Genomic DNA, 27,996 nt, shown 5'->3' with positions numbered 1-27,996 from the left:
CTGCCTGGTCGGGGATCCGAGCAGGGGCTCGCCTCGGCTCCTCGCATTCTCCTGCTCACCCAGCCTCGGCGCAACATCCCACCAAGACAAGCCTCCGACACCGCACCGGGGACTCGCAGAGCTTGTGCAGCCCCAAGGAGACCTCGCCTGGACCCGGCTAACGCTCCGCCGAACCTCCGCTAAACTCACATCACATCCGCGAAAGACTTGTACAATTTCACCAGAAATCACTTATAACCACATTCTAACAGCACTTAAAGACTGCCCGTATATATTTACATCAATATATATTGGCAACATCCACCATCTATAACTTATTTTCTAATTGAGTGGAACTTCCTCTGGACGAAGACTGTTTTAACCTGTAACAGATCGCTTGGAAAACTAAAGAAAAAAAAGACTTGTTGCACTTTATGTGATTTTTTTTGTGAGGGAAAAATTCTGAAACGCTAATTTCTCTCGAAAGAAAACATCATCTGCAATTAAGGGGATTCTAGGTTGCTGAAGTTGCCTTCGTGATGACTCCGGTCTCCTTCCTGCGTTCGCTTCTCGTCCTGATATTGGCTCTGTTTTCGGCGACCGCTAGTAACTGGCTGTAAGTGTCGATAATTATGACTTATTATAGTTGTAACATTATTGCAAAGAAGAGGGAACGTTCTCATTCTCTCCTCTGAGGGTGAGCTGGTGCCACAGGCTGAATGCATGAGGTGAGGGGTGCGTTCAAGTTTAATTCCTCTTCCCCCAAAGAGGTCACATTTTTTTCTATGTTTTTTTTTAAAAGACTTTCAGATGCAATCGGATCAGCATTTTCTGACCCCGGACTCTCGTCCTATCCTGTCATTCAGCGTTGAAAGATTTCCCAACTAAACAGTGTCATCTTCTATTATCATTAAATACATTTGACAATTTTAACTGACCTTTTGTTATGTAATTTTATTGTTAAGTATAAATGTAACTTATCACGTGTTTTTTTTCTTAAAAACTTGCATCACCGTGGGCGAAGGGTAGCAACTTTATTTATTTATCTCAATTTATTATTTTTGATTAGTTAGGTGGGGTGGTCCAAGAGGGTGAGGCTAAGAGAAGTGTCGACTTGTGCAGACCTGCTCCAGACTACAGTAGATACGTGCTTTCAATTAATCCTCATTTTTCATTCATAATGTGAGCAAAGGTACCGGCACATGACAGGCGTGTTGTTTAAACTGTGGGCTGCTTTATTCTGGTGGTTTTATTTTGTAAGAAAGAGACGAGTCAAAATATGTTGATTAAATTGATGGTTAAAAGCTTGACGGTATCTGGTCTGTAGCCTCTCCCTGTATTGTGATGATGTTCAGTCTGGAATGTCAGTCATTGTCCAATTATTGACTGCTCGTCAATAAAAAAAAAGGTTTATAAGCAGACCACGTACAGTATAACAGAGGTAAGGCAAGGATTCTGAATTGTTTGCAAAGTTAAAAAAAATGCACGCAAAATTACCGTGCATTGAAATTGTTAGCATATGGAGAATTTATATATATATATATATACACTGAAGTGGAAGACTTGTTCTATACAGTTAGCATTTCATGCTATCGGACAGAATTACGACAATTATTCCATCATTATCTGTTGCTGAAAAATGTATATCTTCAGTTCCAAAACCATGAGCGAGAAAATGTGAGAACTAGTGAAACAGAGATTGGAGTGTGAGAGAAGTGGACTCCTCAATTTCCCATGTCTGATTAAAGAAAGTATTTGTTTTCCAAACGACGCTGGGCAAATCGGAGAAGGGGGAGCTGCTTAGGGGAGCTGAAGGTCAACTTTGCACAACAAGTCTCGTACACTGTCACAGGGCTGTGAACCGCCTAAACATCAGATACCTCGCCAATCTGATTGTACTTAGTGGAAACACCCTAACCTAACTGAGAGTAGGCAGGACAGTTTACAATTGATCAAATTATTCGAGGGGTGTGTGTGTGAGAGAGAGGGGGGAGGGTTGTAAGGTTAAATTAAGGTACACCAAATACAGAACGGAAAATCCGAACCCCCTTAACCCTTTAATTCTGAAAAGTACGTGAATATTTGTTGCTCGGGTAAGGAAATGCGTTAATTTCCAATAACTTTTTTTTTAGAATTTGAGGAACCTGTGAAACACTGAGTGCTGTAGTTTACAGGAATCTGCATTGTTACTATGACCAGAAGTATGTTGTCTGATCGAGCAGGCTTCACGCCGGTATATGGAGAGAGAACTCATTAACCGCAGGGCAAGTGGTGGGTGTCCCTAATTCATCACAGGTCATTTTTTTTCTAAAGTGGAATTTAGAGAGATAATTCTCCATAAACTACAAATGCACAGGAAGTATATGATTTGCTTACAACTGTTTTTTGTTTAATGGATTCAAATTTTCGGGCTGAAGATCTGTCTTGTGAAGAATATTTTAAGAATTTGGTTTGAAGTGTAAGTACTTAACAAGAGCAGCTAAAATGTTGAGGCTTATTTATTAATATACATAAATGCGAGGGAGGAACCCGTTCGGAAACAAATAACATTTCATCTTTTGGAGTTGTGCGAAATATACAAGATGTGACCAACAGGATTCACAAAATCCAAGTTCTCATAACTTTTTTTTTCAGAAAATATTTTGCCCCCAACGTAAAAAGCATAATTGTTCCTACACTCCTCCCCCAAACACACGTACAATTTTGAATGCATCCGTTTTAAATACACTGAAGGGAATGCTGTAAACTGCTCAATACTGAGTTCAAACGCTCCTCTTAACAAATATTTGCATCAAATATTACCGATTAATTAATAAAATATTACAAATATAATTAAAGGATGATGTTTTTTTTAAAAGCCAGATCTTTCAGTCTAACTAGTTGCCGAATCTGTTTAATATGCCTTCCTCCCCCCGGGCTTCTTCCTGGAGCAATTGTCATGACTTTTATCTCCAGCTCGCTCTGATTATTTAACTCCAATTTTACTGGAGTAAGGAGCGAATTTGGAAAGTTGGGGTTTGCAAACAACTTTCGTCTCACGTGCTTATTTTTTTTAAAAAAATAATCGAATCTCCATCTCCTTGTGTGATTACAAACATTCGAGAACAAAACATTAAACATGGAGTGAAGTCAGACAAAACACACAGCTGAGCTATTTATTTTTAAGACACGGTCACAGCAAATGGCTTTCTGATATCTGGGTTGCGTTACAATACATTTTACACTGCGGTCGAATTCTTGTTTCCTATCCCGGTACACACCCACCCTGTTTTGCAAAGTGGCTGTGATCCGCTTTGTTGCACTTTTTTGTGGCGAGGTATCCAGTTTATTTTGAACTGCCTACAGCACCCACCTTTCCCCATTGGCAGCAGCACAACTGACGGATTCTGCTAATTTGCCCGTTTGCCTTCTGGGTGTTCCAACAGGTATCTGGCGAAGCTGTCGTCGATCGCCAGCATTCAGGATGAGGAGACCTGCGAGAGGCTGAAGGGGTTGATAAACCGACAGATCCAGATCTGCAAGCGGAACGTGGAGGTGATGGACTCGGTGCGGAGGGGAGCGGAGCTAGCGATTGAAGAGTGTCAGCATCAGTTCAGAAACCGACGCTGGAACTGCTCCACTGTGGACACGCTGCCTGTTTTCGGCAAAGTGGTCACACAAGGTACACAGAGAGAGAGAGAAAAAAAAATCCCGGGTTATTTCGTGCGAGGTAGACAGCTCAGAGGTAACAACCCCTGGGCAAGAAGGGGCAGTTCATCATTGCAACAGTGTCAGAGGAGGCTACATCACGCTTCACACAGCTTGGGATTCAAGAAACAATTGCATATCTGGAAGGAGAGACAGATAATTGTATCAAGAAGTGGGGGAAGCAGGGGTTAGACAGAGAGGAAAAGGCTTGCTGTCTTTAATGATCTTTTTTTAAAAATTACATTGTCATAAATCCAGGAATGTGGCTGGAGGATTGAAGGATTGTTACCAAGTGAGCTGAAGATACACAAGGCATAGATAAGAAAGAAAAGGGTTTGCGTGCAGAAGAACTCTTACACCTAACATACATCTGTCATTGCAGTCTTGGGATTTCATATACACAGATCAACAATTATAGTGCAGCACACAAGAATGCAAAATAAATTGAGAACAGCAGCAAATATTATTCATAAAGTAAATAGACTGATACAAAGATTGTGCTGACAGTCGCACATACAAAGTTGTGACAACAAATTCAGGTTGAATAATGGAAGGATTAATATATTCTGCCTGGAAACAAAGAATTAATTTCTCAAAAACCAATAAGGACCTAACTGCGGTGATAGGCCTCTTTCCTTTTTTTTGTATTTATCAACATTCCCAGTGCTTTCTTCTCTTCTTGCTACTGAGCTGCAAATATAGTGTCCTGCTGTCTGTGTTGAAGTCATGATTAATTACACTATCCACTGTGCTAACGCACTCTTTCCCAGAGTTTTTAAACAATAGTACATCTTATTTCCCCTCCTCTGTCCTTTCTGGCTTTAAACCCAGGCTTCAAATCATTGCTCCTCCAAACAACTTGTCTTCTCATGTATGCTTGTCAACATCGGGGCATGTTTTGTGCTGTGATCCTCTGCCCTTTACCTGAAATGCAACACTAAACAATGTCCTGTGATAAAGTAGAAATATATCACTGAAGGACCGAGATAACCAATAGTAAAACCCAAAGTGAAGCTTTTTGTTTTCAATCCACAACTTAAAAGTGCAGATCAGCAATTGCAATCAGGAGATATAATGTGAATCTAGAGTAGCAAGGTCAGATAAGGACTAGAATCCAGAGTGGCATGATACACTAATATTGCTTTGAAATTACAATCTTCTTCTTAGGCTGTCCCTCAGGCTGAAGAACACACAAACATATTTGTTTCCACTCGGTTTGATGGGTTCTGAAATGATTGAGTTGACCAGTGTGCAATCTAATGACAATATATGGGCACTGATTATAATCTAGAATAACACCAATTAGAGAACTTCTCTAATGGCTCAATGAGTTTACCCAGTGAATAGTTGAGCTTTACAGATGAAGAAGAGTTAAGCTTTGATCCCAGTTCATGGCCAGCAGTCATTATTTCAAGGAAGAACAACTGATCAGAGTTCACTTCCCACAACACTTCCAGCAGCCCTCACTGGAGACTGTGAACATTCATTAAGGGCAAGAGCATACACGTCAATGATGACCGATGAGAGAATATCAAAAGTCTTTGTGGCCTAAGCTTTCAACAAATTGAGGGGAGCTGATGAGAAGATGAAAATCACGTATCAGTCATGCAAGAAATAAGATCAAAATTCTGGGCTGAATATTCAACTTCTATGGGTGTGTAAACAAACCAAAGCAGACTGGCATTTATTATCCAGCCCACATGGTTTTCATTCCAATTAAGTCTTATGAAATGAATATTCAGATGCTGTATAACAGGTATAATCTGCTCCTAACTGGTTTATCCACCCCTGCTTCAAGTAAACATGGCACTTCCACACTCCCCCATCTTTATATTTAAAATCCCATCCATCTGTCATGTTTCCAGCATCTTCTGTTTTTAATCCACATTCCTCAGTATTTATTTTTATCAATTCACACATTGACAAATAAAATGTGCAAGATTAATGTAATTGAGATGTACCAATAGGACTACACATAACATGCACACAGAGCAGACAGTAATCCCAGTGGTGCCACAAATGTATCAGTGATGATGATATCTGAACAGCTATGGTAATCTCGAAACAATCAGATACCGAGTAGGAGCAGAATCCCGGGGCAATCATTCAAAGGGCAATGACTGTATTCTGTATTCTTGGAAACAAAAAGACATCCTCCCTCATAAAGACAGCTACTTCACCCTCTGTAATATTGCTTGTCTCTACCTCTGCGTGCTGCAGAACCTTCACCTAAACATTTGATGTCTTCCATCTTCCATAAGCTCATCAAATAATCTCATGCCCATATTTGAGCACACACCAAGTCCTGTTCATCCATCATTCCCTGTGCTTGATGATCCACAGCAGCTACAGAGTCCATCAATATCTCAATTTTAATGTTCCCATTCCCACTCCTGGCCTCAGCATCCCTATTTCTGTAATCCTCTGCAGCCCTGTAACTCTCAAACAACTCCATATTCCTTCAATTCCAGATTCTTGCATCCTTAACAATCCCAGATATACAATCCACCATTTAGACCCCAAGAACTGAAGTTCCTTTCTCTGCCCCCTTTGAGTTACCTCACAAACATGACTCACCTGTCCTTATAGCTCCTTCTTTGACAGTGTCAAAGTTTGTCTGTTATACACCTGCAAAGCATTTTGGGAAGTTTTGCTACAGTAGAGGGACTAAATGACTAAATAAGTGCAAGTTGTTGTCACACACAGTACAGTTACAGACAGTGACAACAATCACAGTACAGAGGTGCACAGAGAACTTAGCAGCATTGTCAGAAAAGTTGCAAATAGTCATGTGATGACAGGACTGCATATTGTCGATCAAATATTAATAAAATGAGGTAATGATACTGGAACCAGAGGCAGGAGATCAAGATATCAGGTCCAAATTAAAGAAAGATTACATTCAGAGTTCTATTTATTTAGTTGTTCATTTAGTTTTTTCACAAGGTATGAGTGTCTCGGATAAAAAAAAACAGCATTTATCATCCATCAAGACATATCGTGTGCCACCTTCTTGAGCTGAGATTAGAGTGGTGCTGGAAAAGCACAGCAGTTCAGGCAGCATCCGAGGAGCAGTAAAATCGAAGTTTCAGGCAAAAGCCCTTCGTCAGGAATACAGGCAGAGTGCCTTAAGGGTGGAGAGATACACCCTTCAGGCACTCTGCCTGTATTCCTGATGAAGGGCTTTTGCCCGAAACATCAACTTTACTGCTCCTCAGATGCTGCCTGAACTGCTGTGCTTTTCCAGCACCACTCTAATCTAAACTCTGGTTTCCAGCATCTGCAGTCATTGTTTTTACCCACCTTCTTGAGCTACCGAACTCCAGTGTAGCAATTTTAAGACAACTGCTTGACTTGAGGGCTCGTAAGTAGCTATCACATTGCAGTGGATATGGAGACATATATCGGCCAGTCTGGGTCACAACACAGGTTTTCTTCTCAGCAGAACTTTAAGAGATCAATTATTTCATGGTCACTTGGAATGAAATCTGTCCTATAGTTTCACGGGTCGATCAGGGTAAGGATGGCAGAGTTCCCTTCCAAAAGGACATTAATAAACCGATTACCTACAGCTATGTAGTTTCATGACCATCATCACTGATACTAAGTTTCTACACCGGGCTTAATTAATAGATGAATGTAAGTTTGCCAGCAACCATGGGAAATTAAATTCATATCTCTCAATTATTGGTCCAGAACTTTGGGCTACTAGTTTAGAGGCATGACCACCATGCTCCTGGATCCTGTTATACGAAGAAATATTTCAAAGATTTACCAGAGTATTATGGACATTTCAAGGACAAGGCCAAAACTCAAAATCAGTCATAAATTAAAGAAAAATTGCATTCAGATTACATTAATATTAATTTATTCATTGTGAGGATGTGGCTGTCACTTCCAAAACCAGCATAATTTGCTGTTCAAAAGGTGCTGGTGACTCACATTTATTGATCTGTCGAAGTAAGAATCAGTAAGAGACCTCAAAGCATCTCAAGTAAAATATACCATAAACCAATGACAGAAGCCATTGAAAGAACTGGGATCTGGAGAAAATTATAGAAATCCAAAGAAATGCTCAGGAAAGGATAACTACGTTGGAGTAACATTACAATCAAATTTTCAGTAGAATCTTGAATTTTAAGGAAGCTAACTATCCCTGCAGAAATAGAAATATTCATTGATATATATGAAATGGGCAAGTAAATTATCAACTTATATAGGTGTTAGATTGTGAATGTCATGAATGTAACATATTTAGGAAATTAAACAATGACCTGAGAACTGCTGGTTAATTCAGTTGGTGAGATGGCTAAAGCAAATTGGACCAGTAACGAAAGCCCTGTTCTGCCTGAGGTAATTCTTGGGGCCTGCCTTTGCACCTTGCCCTACTGTGATATCTTGACTTAAGCTGTGGTTAGCAACCCTCAGAGCATGAGGACACAATGCAGCAAGAGGACACTGAGCCCTGGGACTGCAATATATTATCTTATATGAAGTTCAGGGTTAGCAAAGGACTCAGCCTGAGCAGAAATGTGAGTTTAGATCAGAGTGGTGCTGGAAAAGCACAGCAGGTCAGGCAGCATCTGAGGAGCAGGAGAATCAACATTTCGGGCAAAAGCCTTCATCTAAACCCTGGTTTTCAGCATCTGCAGTCCTCACTTTTGTCTGAGCAGAAATGTGCAGAATTAGCTCCAGGGATAATACTACCAAAGCCACCCACCCACACATTGATACCACATAAAACTTTAATTATGTAAGTTGAAATTTCATTGGCAACGATTTGCAGTGATGATTTTGTATTTGTTTCTTTATGGATATTAAGTAGTAGGCAATTTAGGTCTCAGTTTCTGCATTGACATGTATAGCACTGGTTAACTGTGGTTTGAAATCCCAACTTCAGAGTAATCTGAATTTTGACATGCACTTGAGGAGATAGTGTCTCACCACCTGGACTTCCTTCAACATATACTATAACTATAGCTCCTCTAAGCCCATTCAGAGTTTAAAATAAGTCCCAGGTATTCTCTGCATCTTCTTTACATTTTTAATATGAGTGCAGTTTATCTTAGGACAATCAGTCTTTACGAACTCGGAACATTTCATTAGCTTCAGGCCCTGCTGGGTGGAATTGTTCTCGTATACGTAAGTGTGCATGTGCTGATCTGCCAGTACTGTCTGCTGTAACAGCTAAACTGGCAGCCAGCCCAATTACATAAAGATGCTGTGGAATAGTTCACGATTCATTCGCCATTATGATATTGAAAACAGTGATCAGTGCAGGACTGAGACATACAGACCAAGGCGCAGAGAGGTTCAAAGGACAGCTTCTGTGCGGTAGATTTTTACTTTGGGAACTCAAATTCACGTGCGATGACATTACACTCCCAAACCACTTTGCATTGATACAAATGGAAACCTTTAAGTTCAGTGTTGAATTCAGTGTTGAAGTATTCCATCTGTCCTTGGCATAAATGAATGTGAACATGTACTGGGGTTGGACAGAGATGTCCAATTAATCAGGCTCAAATCCAGATTTTTCCAAAGTTCTCACGAAAGGTTATCGACCAGAAACATGTTTCTCTCTTCACAGGTGCCTACTGAATATTTTCACCACCCTCTTTTTAAAATCCTGTGATACAAGACGAACTTCACAAGGCACTAGCTCACCTAGGGAATGATTCTGAGGTGCCAAGCAGTGGACATTGCTGGTGGAACTGTAACAAGAATCCTTTTTATAGCTTTTTTACAGAGTGCAAACCCTCTAAGAGGTTTTTTTTCTACGTGGGGTCATTGAATGCAATCCAATCACGCCTGGCACCAAAACAAGTCCAGAAATTACCCAAATCGTAATTGATTAGGTATTATTTAAAGGAATGTCCTCCTCTTTTAGCATTTTAATCTCAGGTAACCTGTGCTAAACGGTCCCCATTGCTTTTTAATTTTTGTTCCTTGTCAATCTTGATCGGCTGAATTGGGAATGACAGTGTGGGACCTCACAGCCGGTGTTGATGGAGCTTTTTTGTTTACTGTGCAAGCTAGCTGGTGAGCTCGAAGCAGATGTTGGGAAGAGTGGAATGTGTTTTCTTGTGTGTGTGTGCGTGCAAGAGGGGATTCCATGGAGTAGAGCGACCTCCACTGTCACTGCGTAACCCTGCAAGATGAGCTCAGGCAGACAGCAAGGAAAAGCCCATCCCTGCGAGCTTCTCTCTCTCTCAGCGTCATTTTCCCGATGAATAAATAGTTTAACGCTCGGACAGATAACAGGCGCTCGCTCTTTAGGAGAGGAGATACTTCCGCCTCTTGCACTCATCTCACCGAAAAACTAATATTGAGCTAATTAGACGTTTCCCCATGTAACGTGGATGGCCATTAATATTTTATGCCTGATGCCAATACATTTGGGAAACTTGTTTTCTGTACATTTAATTTTCCCGGTATATAAAAATATATAATTTATTTTTCCCATTGTTCTCTGCTGAATGCTAATCACGCAATATGGCGTAAGATGTCTTGTTCTCTCCAGTAGACCTCACTCTTCATCAGCATTAACTGGTGTCAACTGTTTTGGTCAGAAGCGTAGGAGCCCAATGTGGATTGCTGTGGTTCTGTGGTAGTGTCCCGACCTCTGCAACAGGAGGTCCAGGTTCAAATCCCACCTTTTCCGGAAGTGCGTTATAACATCTATGAACAAGTTGATTAAAAAATATCTAATATCCAAATGTATCACTGTTGAGCCAGTATTTTCCAGCGGGGTTGATGAAGAACCTAGGAACAGGAGGCCTTTGAGCCCACTACTGTATTCATCTCACTTAAATCACAGCTGATCTATAACCTTCTTCCTTGATACCCTGAGCAGATGCCCCACGAGGAGCACAAAGTTAAAAATCGCACACCACCAGGTTATAATCCGACAGGTTTATTTGGAAGCACTAGTTTTCAGAGCATTGCTCACTAGGAGCAGATTTTTCACATCTTCTGGAGAGCATTGAATTAATTTTAACCCTTGTTCCTTAACCAAACACTGACTAGGTTTATGGAATCATTGAATCTCTACAGTGTGGAAATAGGCCACTTAGCCCATCAAGTCCACACCGACCCTCTGAAGAGCACCCCACCCGGACCACACCCCCTTACCCTATCCTTGTAACCCTGCATTTCCCATGGCCAATCCACTTAGCCTGCACATCCCCCAACGCTATGCGAAATTTAGCATGGCCAATCCACATAACATCTTTGGACTGTGGGAGGAAACTGGAGCAACCTGAGGAAACCAATGCAGACCAGGGAAGAATGTGCAAACTCCACGCAGACAGTCGCCTGAGGGTGGAATTAATCTTCCCAGCCTGCCTGGGTGAATAACACATCAGGTGGATTTTGTGCTCATTAAGTAGGGATCAGGTCATATATGAATAACTCAGACACCAGAGAATGAGGCCATTCAGCCCACTGTCCCCAGCTTTTTGAATAAGTTACCACTTCTGCTGATTCGCGATTGTCCTGTAAACAGTTTCTCTTCAAGTTTATATTGAATTGCCTTGTGAAAGATACAATTCTTTCTGCTTTCATCATCCTTTCAGGGAGCACATTCCAAAACATCAATACTCGTGGTTCATCTATTTATTGAAACATGCAATCCAGGAAAACCTTTTTAACATGTTCAACTCTGTAATTAAATCTGCACATCCACCACTACTGTCGATTGTGCTCCGAGAGGTGAGACCACCCATCAAATTGAGATAAATGAAATCTGTTTTTCACAGATCAAATGGACATAGCACCCAATAATTTCACACACTCATTTCTAAACTTTCAGTTGCAACACTTTTCCACTATTTGAGCACCAGTTTCAGGGAAGGGGTTCAGCTCAGCAATGGGTCATTTTGACAACAGGCAGACCCTTTTATGCTACATCAAAATAAGTTCTGAACCTTTTGAGTTCATTACTACCATTCGTTCAGAGGTAGCACATTTCTTTTGATAAACTTTTTTTTCCATTACTGTTTTTGGTCTCTCATCACAATGATGACACCGATACTGGACGATTCTAAATATCAATTTAAAAAGTGCTTGCCCTGGACTCTCACCAGTCTGAATACTGAATCAAAATTACTTATGGTTGTATTTATATTTTGAATGGTACAAAAATACTACTTTCTCCCACTTTTTTCTCTAAGTTATCTTGTGTGACACTGTATCCATCCATTACAAAATCAACAAAAAACTTGTCATCTCACATGAGTCTCACAGTCCATTGAAAAATTTGGCCAGTTTCACAAACAACTTGAGTCAATTCTATTTTAGCTCTTGTAAAATCAGATCACTGAAGTGCACATACTCCCCATTCATGACTATGCTAGAGCCTGAAAGATTGATGTAGTTATTCCCAAACTCCTGTTCCTTCCCCTTTTATTTTTCTTCCATCAAATAATGGTGAACTTGCCTTTTAAGAATGTAACTGAGCCCCATTTTATCATTGTAGGACATTCCATCAACATTTTACTTTTTGGTAATTTTCTTAAAATGAAGTCATCCCAGTGTGGTTCAGAAGAATAAAAATGAGGCAGGGACCAACAGTTGAGGAGATGATTTCATTCTTTGTCCCCAGGAGCAGATAGATCACATGAGCAATTGGGAAAGCTTGTAGGTAGCCCTGCTCAGCATTGGGACCATCAGTGTATTTAAACTGCAGATAGGTGTCAATTTTAAACACTTCAGTATAGGATCGCAGTCCAATTTTTATTAGTTTTCCTTTCTGATCAGGGATCAGGCCAGGACAATGGCTCACTGGTTAGTACTGCTGCCTCTTAGCACCAGGCACCCGGGTTTGATTCCAGCCTTGGGCGACTGTCTGTGTGGAGTTTGTACATTCTCCCTGTGTCTGCGTGAGTTTCCTCCCACGATCCAAAGATGTGTAGATTAAGGTGTGTTGGCCATGCTGAATTTCCCATAATATTCAGGGATGTATAGGCTAGGTGCATTAGTCAGGGGTAAATATAGAATAATAGGGGAGGGGAATGGATCTGGGTGGGTTACCCTTTGGAGGGTCGATGTGGTCTTGTTGGGCTGAAGGGCCTGTTTCCACACTGTAGGGATTCTAAATAAAATTCCAAATGTGCAATCATAATGAAAAAGTCAGGAAAGTGCCTTTGTACTAACTTAAAGAGAAACAAAATTAAAAGTTTGCGACTTGGCTTTCAGGTAGCCATCCACAATGGATTGCAGGCTGTATGGCACAAGCTAGATTGATTCATGCTGGATATCTATTGTATGGTTGTTCCTTTCATGCAGTTCCCACTGTTCGATTGCCAAGATGAGAAGCTTAACTAAATACATGTTCATGCTATTACTCTAGTGATTTATGTAAGACTGCTCTCCTTACTTGCTTCAGTTCTTCTTTCTCCTCATCTTAGGCAGCGGTTGCAGGGTGGGATTCTTTTCTTAGGGTGGGGTTCTATGGTATCAGCAAATATCAATTGTTGAACAGTGGAGGAGGCACCATTGCTGAGCCCCACCTTGTCCCAGCCCCCACAAAGTCCAGTGGTTTTTGCTCATTAATAGTAACCATGAATGAGAGCCCACCATTGCCTGGGATGCTGAGGCCATTTGTAGCCCCTGTGCAGTTGTCTTGTCTTGGTTCAACTAATTTGACTCAGATTGGACATTCAACATGAAATACTTAGTCTATTCTTCACCTCATGATGGATTTATCATCAAACGTAATTAAACAACAAATCATAGACACAAGTTGTGCAGTTATCCCCATACTTAAAAAGCAGATTCCTGGCTCCCTGTCTCAAATTTCAAAATGCTGATCTGTTAATTACTTGGAGAAGTGGGTCTCTTTTACACTTTGTAATTCACTATTATAATTTGTGAACTATAATAAAATAGAAAAACATATTGTCATTTTAAAAAATAAAACAACTTATTTGTATGGTAATGCATTTTATACATTTGCACTTGAAATTTATACCTACTGTCAGGAAGATATTTTAAGTATTACCCTTGGGGCTTAGGTTAATTGGTTTTCATTTATTTATACGTAGTGAAGACAAATTGATGCTTTTGTCTATCTGTCACGGTTGCACATAACAACAGTTTGTGCAGTTTGACTTTCAGTTCCTTGTGGTTGTAAGCCTTGTGATACTGACACTGCTAATATTATAATGATCTAGTGTTATAATTTTACTCAAGGTAGCATTAGGGTGAGTGTTGGACATGACAAATTATCGCACTGTTTGATTCTTTGACATTGAGATGGAGCAACATTGAGGATAGCGTAGAGGCAATTTTGTTATACAGCCAACTGGCCTGAAACTTTTAATGTTTACACTGAATGCCTCAAATGGGGAAGGAGCTCATCACCAAACATTAATGGCTTTATTAAATCATGAGGGGCATAGATAGGGTAAATTGACAAGGCCTTTTCACTGGAGTGGGGGAGTCAAGAACTTGAGGGCATGCATTTCGGGTGAGGGGAAAGAATTGAAAGTGACTGAAGGGGCAATGTTTTCACTCAAAAGGAGGTGCATGCAGAGGAAGTGGTGGAAGCTGGTACAATTACAACATTTAAAAGGCATCTAGATAGGTATATGTATAGGAAGGATTTAGAGGGATAGGGACCAATTGCTGGCAAATGGGACTAGATTAGTTTCGGATATATTTGTCAGCATAAACAATTTGGACCAAAAAGTCTGTTTCTGTGTTGTACATCTCCATGACACTAGGATTAATATTCTCAATGAAATAAGTGTTTAAGAAAAGCTTAATTACAATTCGGTAAAGTTTTATATGAAAATGGGTTGTTAGCATTTCACAACTTTTTTTTTAAATCTAAGAGAAGAACTGATGCAGGTCTTTGGTATGGCTGGGTTCTTCGAGAAATTCCCGCATAAGTATCACCTAAAACAGAAACAGGCACAGATTTAACACAGTTAGATAGAAAAACGGAAAAAATAGTTGTTATTATCTTCCTTTCTGGCTGCTGTAGTTTGTCCAGGATTCAGGGAAAGTGTACACAGGTTAGAGAGGACAAACTACCTTTACAGGAAGGGTAGGGTGAGTGAGAAGTCAACATCATTGCTTCTGTCTCTCAAAGCAAAGTCTATGATTGTCACTGGGGAAATGTTACCTCCAGAGATGCCCATCAGCGCTGCTTGTTTTGGTGGGACTTAGAGCTTTGCGAAGTAGCAGAGACATCCTCTTTATGTGATTGATTTTCTGCTAGAGTTGGGTCTACTGTCGGTGCCGTTGTAATGGAGGAAATGCAGCTCAAGTTAGTGCAGCAGGGAACAGCTGCAACAGGATTGCACACCCAAAGGACCATGTGCAGTGCGAGTGAATGCTGTTTCTCCGCCCTTTGTACAGACATTGTGAGAGATTTCTCTCAAAGGAATGACATAGTGCAACAGTTGCGACCCTGCAATTGGCCTCACTGTCCTAGGGCTAGAGCAGGGAAAAAACTCATCAGAGGGGCTGCTTCTTGATCACTAACCAATGATTCAGATTGAAAGGTGTACATTAAGTTAGCAGAAAGGTGCTCCATGAATATGTTCCTCACTATTAAATGACCAGCTAAATACTAAGTGGCTACACTCAAACAAGGTAATAAAAGACTGTCAGAACCCAACAAAGTAGTATTCCCACAGTCTGCAACTTCAGGGCAGGAAGGGAAACAAGAGGAGGAAACTGGAGAAAACTATTGGTAACGAGGGGATGAATTGCACATTCTAGAGTGCTACACTCCATCATTGTAAGGGAAAGTTGCATCATATTCCTATAATATATAGTACAATTATTAATAGCATTGGTATATATATGTGTCAGCTGTCCAGTACAAGGTTTATTAACAGGAAATAGTTTTATTTGTAAATGCATTTTTAATATGGTAAAATTCACTCCAGTATTGACTGAGTGAGGCTGGGGATTAGTTTTAATAACGGACAAATTCCCTCTTGCAACAAATAATAGCATTGTGCGTTAGCAGATACTTAATTAAAATGGAGCAATCCAATTGGTACTGCCAATTGGTGCTAATTCCTGTCAGAAAGTCACAATTCAGAGAACACAATATTAGTATGAAATACTTTTAATGGGGCACCACATTATGAAAGGATAAGGAACCTACATAAAGCTTCAAGATTGAAAACTCTAACCTATTGATACAGGTCCACATTACTTACACTACTCTTAACGCTGATGGTGGTATCACTGCTACAGTCTTCAGCAACCTTGAGTAAGGTAGAGGAAAATCAAACAGGATTTTGCAAGCTTGTCACTTTTTAGTGGGCTTTGGCGAACAATGTATTTGTGGATACTGGACATGGGCAGGCTGCTCTTAGCTCTAACACCCACATGATACAATACCCTTACTCTTCAATCACTTTCTAGCTTCACATATGAAGAGTGCTCATCATTCAGGGCAAAAGATGCTGTTTGAGCTTTAGCCCAACAAACGTTTCACCGAGAAGGGGAGGAAATATGGGATTAAAATAAATCTATTTGAATGCTCAAAGCAGAAACACCGTCTTAAAGTTGGTAATAGGAAACCTCAGTTCTGTTTTAATAAGATTACTGTTCTCCATACCACCAGGGAAGTGCTTCGTTCTTGGCTATCATCTCATGGCTTAATCAGCTTCACATTCCTACTCACCAGCCATTAAAGTAACATGATCTAAAACACCACTAATCTTTGTTGGCCCATCAGTTAATGCTCAGTCAGAGAGAGTAGTTGGCTTTATTTTAAGGGTTAGTTGCACTCCAGGTAATGGTCACAGAGCAAGTAGGAGGGGCCTGGACCAAAAGCTTCTGTCTGGTCAAAATAATTTTAGCATGTGTGCATCTGCCAATGAGGTTTAAATTATCCGAGTGAGGAAACGACTCTTTAAAAGTTCAGTGGTTCTACTCTAGTTCATGGTGCTGGTCTTATGAATCTGTCTTTCATGCAGTTGACAAACCGATCACCACTCTGTATCCCAAATTACAGTGCTAACATTTGTGCCAAAATGTAACTGTTCCTACTTTGCCACAATACAGGAAAAGTAATTGGAATGAAAGTAAAATCAGAAAAGATTGTCAACATTTAACTGCTACAACATAGCTTCCAGGTGGTCTTCTTAATACATCACTTTCCATACACTCACCAGCTTGCTCTTAACATTAAAATCTAACCCGTTGACATGTACAAGCATAGAACTTGGTTAGTGCTCGGCAAGCAACGTAGAAACTGGCAGCATAACTCAGGTCTGCTTATCCCCTTCCGTGAAGGTGTTGTTACATGTCAGTTTGACCTTGATGTGATTGAGTAAACTTCCTTATTTCTTTACATGCAGGAACACGAGAAGCAGCTTTTGTCTATGCAATCTCATCGGCTGGAGTGGCCTTTGCTGTTACTCGTGCCTGCAGCAGTGGTGAGCTGGAGAAGTGTGGCTGCGACCGTACAGTCCATGGAGTGAGCCCTGACGGTGAGTCTAAAAATGTTGCTCCAGCAAGGGAAGAGAATTAGCAATTACCCGTTCTCCTCTGAAATACATGTTCAAAATTAGCACAGAGCAACAGGCTGGAAGTCATAACAAAGCAAGGAACTGTGGATGTTGGAAATCTGAAACCAAAGCAGAAATTGCTGGGGAAACTCAGCAGGGTTAATAAGAACATAAGAAATAGGAGCAGGAGTAGGCCAACTGGCCTACTGAACCTGCTCGGGCCTTTCAAAACTTTTCATGGGCTCAGCTCCATTAACCCTCCCGCTCACCATAACCCTTAACTCCTTTACTGCTAAAAACCTATCTTCCTTTAGAACATTCAACAAGGTAACCTCGAATGGGCAGGGAATTCCTCAGATTTACAACCCTTTGGGTGAAGAAGTTCCTCCTCAACTCAGTCCTAAATCTGCTCCCCCCCTTATTTTGAGGCTATGCCCCCCGGTTCTAGTTTCACCCACCAGTGGAAACAACCTCCCTGCTTCTATCTTATCTGTTCCTTTCATAACTTTATATACTTCGACAAGATTCCCCCCTCAATCTCCTAAATTCCAATGAGTATAGTCCCAGTCTTACTCAATCTCTCCACATAAGCTGACCCTGTCAACTCTGGAATCTACATAGTGAACCTAGTTCTGGCAGTATCTGTGGAGAGATAACAGAGTTAACATTTCAGGTTCAGAACAGCTGTTCTCAAAATGAACAAAAATTACAAATGGTTCATTCTCGGTTTCGGTTTGGGACTCACTATTGGGGTCGAGTGCTCTGCATCTAGTGCTGTTACCTGGGAGTGTTTTGCCACAGAGTAGTCTGAGTATTTTGTTACATTTATGACACCTTTAAGGGCAGGGGCAATCCCCAACTGTCTCTTCTTAATTCCTGGCATGCTGGAACTACTTTCCAACCGCAAGAAAGTTTAACAAAAACAGATTCCCTCACAAAATCTTGGAAATAATTGTCAAACTCTTAAGTCGAGATTTCTCTGCCTCTCTGAAGGTGTAAGTGATTTAGTTCAATTATGTATATTTTTGAAATTTGTGGAAATGTGAGAATTGGCAATTGTTTTGAATTTAAATTAAATCTACATGATCGTGGTCAAGGTTTTCAAAATGGTTTTAAACAATCACTTGTTCAAATCTGCCCAAATGAATTCAAACAGAGACAGTCAGGTCAGGTACCTTGCCCAGTCAGTGAGAAAAAGAAACAAGGCATTCCATAATAACTTGGCATAATAATAAACTGTTTATTATTAGCTAGTATTTGAAGAGTGAACTATGTTTAAGAGATATTCTAAAAGCCAATGTTACTGCTGTTGTTTGTTATTTTAATGTTTAACCTTTATGGAGAAAGTGAGGACTGCAGATGCTAGAGATCCAAGCTGAAAATGTGTTGCTGGAAAAGCGCAGCAGGTCAGGCAGCATCCATGGAGCAGGAGAATCGACGTTTCGGGCATGAGCCCTTCTTCAGGATTCCTGAAGAAGGGCTCATGCCTGAAACGTCGATTCTCCTGCTCCTTGGATGCAGCGTGTTTAACCTTTATGTCAGTCATGACCTAAATCAAGATCTGTCTTCCAAAATGAGGAACATCAAAAAAAGGCCACATGACAAAACCTCTGGCTGAAATAAACTTTATGTCTGTATACATTTACCTCATTATCTGAGTGAGCAAAACCATTTTTTCTACATCACTTAGAGTAAAGAGAATTAAATTAAATCAAAACTGCAGAGCAGTGATACCTGCCTTGGTGAAGTGCTGGAGTTGGTGTGTGAACACTGAATTTGATCAGTGATCTGATGGCCCATCACATTCAAAACTGGAAAGTAAAACTCAGAGGAGGTGTGAAAATCAAACTGCAAATCCCATTATGCAGTGTAGGTGTGATCTCCATAACCGGCAGAAAACCTCCCTTTCAGTTTACTGTGTGCACCTCAGTAACTATGAAACAGTTAACACAAAAGCATAATACTGTAAGTGCTGAAAATATAAAATGGATAATGCTGAAAATAGTCAAATATCTGGTTGCATCTGTGGATAGAGACATAGAATTGATGCTATAGGTCAATGACCTTTCATCAGAATGAAGCAATTATTTTCAGGTTCTGATGGAAGCCCATCAACCTTAATTCTTAGTTCTTGTTCTTTTTCCACAGATGCTGCCTGACTACTGAATGTGTCCCTCATTTTCCATTTTCACAAACAGTTGACATAATTGTGGCAGCTTGGAATTAGTGAATATCTTTTGAGAATCCAAACTTAATGCTACTTGGAGTGGTTTTCTGTATTGAAGATCCATCATTAAATATTGGAACACTCATGTTGAATTGCTAGCCTTCCATATGCTGAAGCAGAAGTCAGATTGTCTTCCAAAAACTGTTTATCTATATCTCTTCACTCAATTAAAACTCAGATTTGTTCTTCCCCCTATGTAATCCACCCCCAATTACTTGGGGAAAACCTGTCCTTAAATGTGTGCTTTAATAACTGCCTGCTACTCTGTCAAATCTCTCTCTTAAATGGGCCATCTTTTACAATGTTGTTAACTCAAAGGAATTGCGCAATCAATTTTAATCTTCCTCCACCCAACTAAAACATATGAATGTAGAATAAAGTCTATTGGATCGGGTGAACTTGATGAACTTGCAGGTGTTTTCTCATATTTCTTTTTGCATGTTCACCTTTACACCAAAAAAGATTAATACTTTTAGGAGTGGAAATGTGGAAAGTATTGATTTTGTTTTTAAAGTAAGTAATATGTAACCATTAATTACCTATCGGGTTACTATTTATGTGAAACAGTATACTGTAATTCCAAGATTTTAAATTGGGTTTAGTTCCTGGCTTGACCTAGACTTGACTTGACTTTGGAAATAACTGGATTGTTCACTTCTGGATTAAAAAGGCTTTTTGTTCCAATTATTAATATTTCTTCATTACTGTTGGGTTTAGGTTTCCAGTGGTCAGGCTGTTCGGATAATATTGCATATGGCGTTGCCTTTTCCCAGTCTTTTGTGGATGTAAGGGAACGAAGTAAAGGAGCTTCTTCGAGCAGGCCGCTAATGAATCTGCATAACAATGAGGCAGGAAGGAAGGTACATGGTTTGTAATCCTAAAACTCTAACTCCATTCTAAGTTTTTCCACTCGTAAATTCTACAACATCAAAGCAGATGTTAAAAAAGCTTCTCCAGTTAAAGAATAGAATCCCTGCAGTGTGGAAGAAGACCATTTGGCCTATCAAATCAACACTGACCCTCAAAAGAGCATCCCACCCTATCGCCCTGCATTTCTCATGGTTAATCCCACCTAACTTGTACAATTTAGCATGGCCAATCCACCCATTGTACACATCGTTGGATTGTGGGAGGAAACCAAAGCACCTGAAGGAAATCCGCTGAGATGCAGGTAAAATGTGCAAACTCCAAACAGACATTCACCTCGTGCTGAATTTGAACCTCAGTCCCTAGCACTGTGCGGCTACAGCACTAAACAGTGAGCCACCGTGCCATCCCGTTATTGTACTGATGCTCCAGCTCTTTACTGATAATTTCCCATGTTCAACATTATGATTCTTGGGACAATAGGTTACATCAAATGCAGGTCTGCAAAGCTGACTAGCACTGACAGGTTGGTAACTAATGGAGCAACTAATTTGCTAACATTTGGTGACAAATGTATTGTTGAATCACAAAGCCATTATAAACGTGGAAGGCCATTTGACCCATATTAGATCATCCATCCTAAAGTTCACCCAAACATTGAAAATTTCAAGTTTCAGGGTTTTGCTTCTATTACTCTGCTTAGCAGTCCACTCCATATAAAACATTGAGCATGAAGAACTTCCTAGAATCAGTTCTAAATTGTTTATGTATGCCTCTGTCTCTGTACCAAACTTTGTAACTTGAGATAGTATCTGCATCTACTTTCTCCATGTTGCTTATTTACAATCTGCTTTATTTCCATGAATTCAACTGGCAATTACATCATTTCTCAAAAAGGCCACATTTCTCCAATCATTCCTTATAATTCAGCTTTCCTCCAGATCAAGACAGCGTCATAGGAATCCATTATCCTGGAATTCCCCTCCATTTTCTTGATTGCAATCATTCCCTGCAGTTTTGCCATCTTCTCTCCTTCATTTTGCAACTAGGTCATATCCTGTTAATTATAATTTCATTTTCTCAGTATGTACTTTTCTTAACAACGCTCTTCATTTTCTGTTTTGAACTTATATGGAATATAGCTGCAGAGGCACCAAGCAATCATAGTTTGTCCACATTGTTCCACAGTGCGTTTCAAGCTGTGTGTGCAGAGGGTATCACAGTGAAGCTTAAAACCCATGCATGTATCCTCGCAGTAGGCATTGCTGAATTAAAATCCATAGTAAGGACCAGGCCTGATTTTTCCCCTTCTCAGCCAAGGCCACACAGTCCAACTGTAGCAGCTGGACCACTACCCCGGCTAATACTGCAGCTTGAGGATTGAAATTGAGACATTTCTCATTGATCTAATGGACACTCAGTTTTAGTGCTGAGCATTCATTTTAGACATGATTGGAGGAATAATCCTTTACAGTATGTTTCCTGTAGTTCCCATCTGTCAAGCAAGAGTAGTGGAAGAATTCCAATGATCACAGATGTATAGTTACAATTCTGAAATAATTAATTGGGATAGATTGTACATCTGAATTTTAAATAAAAATTGATTTTTACATCCAATCCACATATATATATATATGAAAGATGCAATGTTATTGAGTCTGCTTTTCTTATTTCCATTTCACAGAATTCAAGTTGTCTGCTCACTTTAAGTGTTACATTTCTACTTTGTTGCTTTATTAATTGGTTTAGCCAATAACTTTAATAAAGCAATTATTAATGCAAGAAGCAATTGAATCATCAAAAGCTAACATTATCTGCTCATAAACAACATTTCTGGATTAATTTGGTGACCAGTTGCCATTATTTCAAAATACTGTGGAAATAGAGTAAGCAGGTTACCCATTAGCAAATTTGTTCATCTGTATTATTGATTAGTTTTCAAACATCTGTTTTGTGAACATTATTGACTTGCTGCACATTTGACTCCAACAACACCCTGTTTTTTAAGTTATTAACTGGACATGATTATGTTCTGACATCACTAAACTTCATGTTTTTTTCTTGTCACTACCCTACACCATGATTGGAAAGAAATCCTTTTTTTTAGCATCATGTGTCATTGAATAATGAAATGTAGAATTTAATTCAATTGTAGTCTGATTCTAATACTGGCCCAAAATTCTGGAATTTACATATGAAAGAACTAAAACCAACATGCCCATTTTAAAGATGAGAGACTTAACAAACAATCCAGGTCTTTCTCAATATATAATTTCAGTTACATCACACTCTAAACTTTTGCTATAAACTCTATATCCTACAATCTTATATTCCACAACCATCTGACGAAGCAGCAGCGCTCCGAAAGCTATTGCTTCCAAATAAACCTGTTGGACTATAACCTGGTGTTGTGTGATTTTTAACTTTGTACACCCCAGTCCAACACCAGCACCACCACATCATGGCCCAAAAAGGGTCCATTTGGATCAGTTGTCTGTCAAATATAATATATGATATTTAAGTCTACTTACGACTCTGGAAATCAAATTAGGCATTGCACAAAACTGAAGGCAAATCCATTACTTCCTGCTTTGTGCCACCACTTCAGATCAATTTCAAAGCCCCAGTTTGTCGACAACCTTCCAAGGAAGGCATTTCGTTCTTTATAGAACCACATTACCTACAAAAGTGGCATAAATCAAATAATATTTGTTTTTTCCTGCATCTTCCTGTTCAGGTGAGTCTTGAACTTAGGCGTCCTGGCTCAGAGGCAAGGACACTACCACTGTACTATCGAGTGTCCCCTACCAATTATATTTGCCCCAAATGAAGCACTAAGTTTCAATCGATTACAATGAAAAAAATCAGCTCCTTTAACATTGTATCAACCAATTGTCTTATTGGACTGTGTTGTGTGGGAAGGGGTGTTTTAGCAGGTTGTTAAACCATCTTTTATTCTAGGTCTCATGGCTCAAGCCAGTCAAGTTATCAATGACAATTAAGAATGTCTCACATTGACATCACTTGATTAGTAATGTTTCAGTCATCTGGAAGTTGTATGGAAATGGTAGAAGCAGTGGTAGTAAATCCTAGACAGATTATACTTATTCCTCTCTAGAATACTCCCCATCGTCTTCCAAAGCTACTTTTATACTCAAAGTTCCCACTACACCTCTTTCCCAGTTTTTCCAACTCATCCTCCAACATATCCACCACATGTGCTAATTGCACCAGCTTAATTCTACTGACACATTACATTTCATAGAGTCAGAGAGTTGTACAGTACAGAAACAGACCCATTGGTCCAACTCATCCATGCTGTCCAGATATCCTGAATTAATCTAGTCCCATTTGCCAGCATTTGGACCATATCCTTCAAAACCTTTCCAATTCGTGTACTTATGCAGATGCCTTTTAAATGTTGTACCTGTACCAGCCTCCACCACTTCCTCTGGCAGCTCATTCCAAACGCACACCACCTTCTGCATGAAGAAGTTGCCCCTTAGGTCCCTTTTAAATCTTACCATAAGAGGCAAGATTTTTCTCCTTTCCTCAATATTCTTCCAGTATTCTCCCTTTCCTTCTCAATTATATCATTTCTCCCTGTCCCATTTTGCTTTCCTCAGGTGGCACAGTGGTTAGCACTGCTGCCTCACAGCGCCAGAGTCCCGGGTTCAATTCCTGCCTTAGGCAACTCTCTGTGTGAAGTTTGCACATTCTCCCTGTGTCTGCATGGGTTTCCTCCCACAGTCCAAAAGTGTGCAGGTTAGGTGAATTGGCCATGCTAAATTGCCTATAGTGTTAGGTGAAGGGGTAAATGTAGGGGAATGGGTCTGTGTGGGTTGCGCTTCGGCGGGTCGGTGTAGAATTGTTGGGCCGAAGGGCCTGTTTCCACACTGTAAGTAATCTAATCTAATCAGATCTGCACACACCAATTTACCCAAGGTAATTTCACTATGTTCTACCATGATCACTATCACCTGTGCTGACTCAGCAATTTCTTCACCAGCAATCTCCACCAAATTTCCTCACTCCTCAAGTCAGTGCTAAAGCTGCTTCCAGTGCCTGAGTTTCTTCATCATTTAAATATTAAATGGTTCAAACAAAGGAGTCAAGGATGATGTGATGCAGATATGATGAGAACACAACCACAGCAGCTATGATCTTATTAAATAGCGGGGCATGTTCAAAGAGCCAGTGATTTAATCCTAAATCCTATCCTCCCTGTCTCCCTGTGGCTATGTAACTAGGCACACTGTGCAGCATTTTGCACCACTTTTACCACGCTGTTCATAGAATCCCAACAGTGTGGAAACAGGCCATTTGGCCCAACAAGTCCACACTGACCCTCCGAAGAGTATCCCACTCAGACACATTCCTCTACCCTATTACTTTACATTTCCCCCTGACTAATGCACCTAACCTACACATCCCTGAACACTATGGGAAATATAGCATGGCCAATTCACCTAACCTGCACATCTTTGGACTGTGGAAGGAAACTGGAGCACCTGGAGGAAACCCACATAGACACGGGGAGAATGTGCAAACTCTACACAGACAGTCACCCGAAGTTAGAATTGAACTCAGGTTCCTGGCGCTGTGAGGCAGCAGTGCTAAACACTGAGACGCTGGGCTACCCATTGTTGGTTTAATTTCAATATGACAAAATCTGAGCTTCAAAACACACCATGAGGGGCAGCAAACAAGGCATCTGCTATCGTGTAAATGTTCCACGATAGCAGGATGTTCCAGGAACTCAGCAGCATTGTAAATTCCCCATCAAAGCGACACCACCCCTTGGAGGATGCAGCTGTTTCCAGAGTCAGTTGCTCTAATAAAACAAACACAGTTCAAAATGTGACCCGGACCTCCTCCAACATAACTGTGACCCATGAACAGCATTGTGTGCTGCATCACATGAAGTATGGAAACAGTTCAGCGTTGGTTTTTTTCCACCGCGTCTGATTGTGCATTCTTTTTCCAGGCCATTCTGAACAACATGAGAGTGGAATGCAAGTGTCACGGGGTTTCGGGATCGTGTGAAGTAAAAACCTGCTGGAAGGCCATGCCTCCATTCAGGAAAGTCGGCAACGTGCTGAAGGAAAAATTCGACGGTGCCACGGAAGTTGAACAAAGGAAAGTCGGTTCCACAAAAGTCTTGGTGCCCAAGAACTCGCAGTTCAAGCCCCACACAGATGAGGACCTCGTGTACCTGGACTCGAGCCCGGATTTCTGTGACCATGACATTAGGAACGGGGTCCTGGGAACCTCTGGGAGGCAGTGCAATAAGACGTCCAAGGCCATTGATGGTTGCGAGCTCATGTGTTGTGGTCGCAGCTTCAACACGGAGGAGGTAGAGATTGTGGAGAGGTGCAGTTGTAAGTTCCACTGGTGCTGCTTCGTCAAGTGCAAGCAGTGTCGTAAAGTGGTGGAGATGCACACGTGCCGGTGATGAGAAGCATCGCTGGTCAGCCAAGGCAAACCTAAGTCATGCCCCATCACGACGGGGGAACTAGAACACTCCAGCAATTCCAAGAAGACAGATAGAGAGAAAACACTATTTAAGATGTCCCAAAGGATCCTTGTTTTATTATTTTTTTAATTTATTGCTGACTAACAAAGATCTGGAGGTACTTCTCCATGGACTGTTACTGCTCCGGATGAACTTACCTCTCTGTTACTGATGCTGCTTAACAAGGAAACGAGAGGGTGGATCAAGGAGGCAGAAGATGGTCTGGTTTGACACTGGTATTGTTGCACAGACCTATTCTGGAATTGATACCTCTTCAGTTGTACACTGCTATCTCACAAACATATCTGGTTTTGAACTCACTTCAATATGTCTCCAATTCTCCATTAATTCCTGCTGTTCTCTGATCATGTTAAAGTTACCTCCAGCTGCCAGCAGACCCTGCCAATGATCATGCAGTCCAGGTGATCCAGCTATGCCATAGCCTGTCCATCCATTCACTAGCCTTGCGATTGTCTCCCATTACGTAGCGATGCCTCTCGCAGAACTCCAGTGGTCTCTGGATGACTCAGTACATCAAATGCTTCCAAACTGTGTACATTCCAAACCTGTCATTACAAGCCTTCACACAGCTCCTGACAGCTTGCAGTGACTGGCACATTGTGGTTCCCCCCCACAGTTGTGTGTGCACGTGTGTGTGATTTTACTTTGTAACAGAGAAGACAGCACTATACCATCAATAATTAAATTAGATGGTACCAATTGTAACATAATGTATAGAGTCGGTGAAACAGAAGCAGACCAAATACAGAGAAAACAGCCTTAATGGGCTGAAATGCACGCTGGACAGACTAACAGAATGTATTATAACAGTATTCTGAATATTTCAGTTACAAAGAGACTATGTCAAGATGAAATGAATCCTAGAAGATTCTATCTCAAACAATGCTTCTAGTACGATGTAATGCACAGTACAGTTTAGCCTGTTCAATGATCCTAGTGTTCATGTATTGTTGACCATGTTATTGGGACAGAGATTTGTGCTACAGATTTTAAAGATCTAGAATCCTAACTTTTGATCTTTTGCAGTTGTTCTTGTGCTGGAGTTACCTCTTTTTTCTTCTTTTTTTCTGTATATACATGTGCACCACTTTAGACCAATTTGAAACTTAAACCAAAAGGGACTGAGTGCCTCAAGGAATTAGACCTTGAGCTGGGTCTAAATTCACTAAGTTAACTGCTGACTGTCATCGTGTTTGGGCACTTAACCGAGTTGCTAGTGAGTGTGGGCCCACAGCGCTAAACTCCCCCATTTAGCACAAGCTTGCATCAAATTGGCAATATTCCACAGAAGGACCACGGGGTGGTTGATTTAGAAAGAGGAAGAAGTCTTGGTGCAGAGGTTGTTACTAAACCTGATTGTCTGACCAGGTGGGAAGCTTCACTCCTCATCTCATAGCTATTCCCTGAAAGAGCTGATGCTGACACTCGATAATTCAAATGTCCCTAACCTTGCAGGTTTCTTAGCAGGTGACCAGGCGAGTTAAAAACTTTGATATGCTGACTTCAATGCTGCTATCTTGAACTGTGGTTTTCTTTACTTCAAGATTCCAGTATGTTATTTCATAAAGTATAGGCTGCTCTTTAATATTAATCATATATTAGCTTGTCTCATATTTCCAATGCTTTTTGTAACAAAATAAGAAATGTTCCTTAGAGTTATTTGTAGTTCTGTGTGTGTATTTTAAATGAACAGGCATTTTCATTTAACAATGGTGAACAAGAGTGGGATCATCCAGGCAAATGCAAAACACTGAGCATTGTAATAAAAGAAGGGACTCTTTTCAATAACTGTGGTTTAATACCAGTAGTAGTGGATTCAGATTTAATGGCAGCACCTGTAATGATTGGCATTAGGTTATGAGTACTGCTATGGCAAATAATTGTAAGTCGGTTAGGTCCTGCCATTTCCAAAGAAGCTGGACTATAGTTCTCCCTGAGAAGGAACAAATTTCAAGGAGCCTTCATTTTAAAGTTTCAAGGCTCACACAGTGCTCAACTATCCTGCAGATTCTTGTCTATATAGTGGTAGAGGCCGGGCCCGTTTCTGTGCTATATGACTCTATAACTCTATATCAACCTGACAACAGGGGAATTTAAGTTTAAAATCAGGAATTTGTTGGTAAGAAGGAAGGCCAAGAAAAAAAAAACTACAAGGCTAATGAAGTTGTAGATTAAATGATGAGGGAAGGCTGTTGCAAATAGGTCTTAGAAGGATTATG

The 27,996-nt window shown here is 40.5% G+C and overlaps 1 protein-coding gene across 2 annotated transcripts; it reads left to right on the top strand.

Moving 5' to 3' along the window:
- Positions 1–8: 8 nt before the first annotated feature.
- wnt4 (wingless-type MMTV integration site family, member 4) lies at positions 9–26,786 on the top strand. Of its 2 annotated transcripts, none has more exons than XM_072586683.1 (5): positions 9–595; positions 3,405–3,640; positions 16,998–17,129; positions 20,092–20,234; positions 25,229–26,786. In XM_072586683.1, exons 1-5 carry the CDS (start codon positions 519–521, stop codon positions 25,694–25,696), a joined length of 1,056 nt encoding a protein of 351 aa, XP_072442784.1. In that variant the 5' UTR covers positions 9–518; the 3' UTR covers positions 25,697–26,786. The 2 variants fall into 2 exon arrangements, with proteins under 2 accessions (XP_072442784.1, XP_072442785.1); XM_072586684.1 differs by lacking the exon at positions 9–595 and adding an exon at positions 2,182–2,250.
- The last annotated feature ends 1,210 nt before the right edge of the window (positions 26,787–27,996 follow it).

This window comes from Chiloscyllium punctatum, chromosome 16 (genome assembly GCF_047496795.1).
Source record: "Chiloscyllium punctatum isolate Juve2018m chromosome 16, sChiPun1.3, whole genome shotgun sequence".
NCBI classification, from domain to species: Eukaryota; Metazoa; Chordata; class Chondrichthyes; order Orectolobiformes; family Hemiscylliidae; genus Chiloscyllium; species Chiloscyllium punctatum.
Note: the sequence above shows the minus strand (reverse complement) of the source record. Positions and strands in the feature narration are given on the sequence as shown.

Bases quoted from the DNA above. Each gene is read 5' to 3' on its own strand.
- wnt4 (XM_072586683.1), top strand. From the start codon at position 519: ATGACTCCGGTCTCCTTCCTGCGTTCGCTTCTCGTCCTGATATTGGCT. The intron at 17,130-20,091 runs GTGAGTCTAAAA...TGTTGGGTTTAG, and splicing joins CCATGGAGTGAGCCCTGACG to GTTTCCAGTGGTCAGGCTGT. The intron at 20,235-25,228 runs GTACATGGTTTG...TTCTTTTTCCAG, and splicing joins ACAATGAGGCAGGAAGGAAG to GCCATTCTGAACAACATGAG.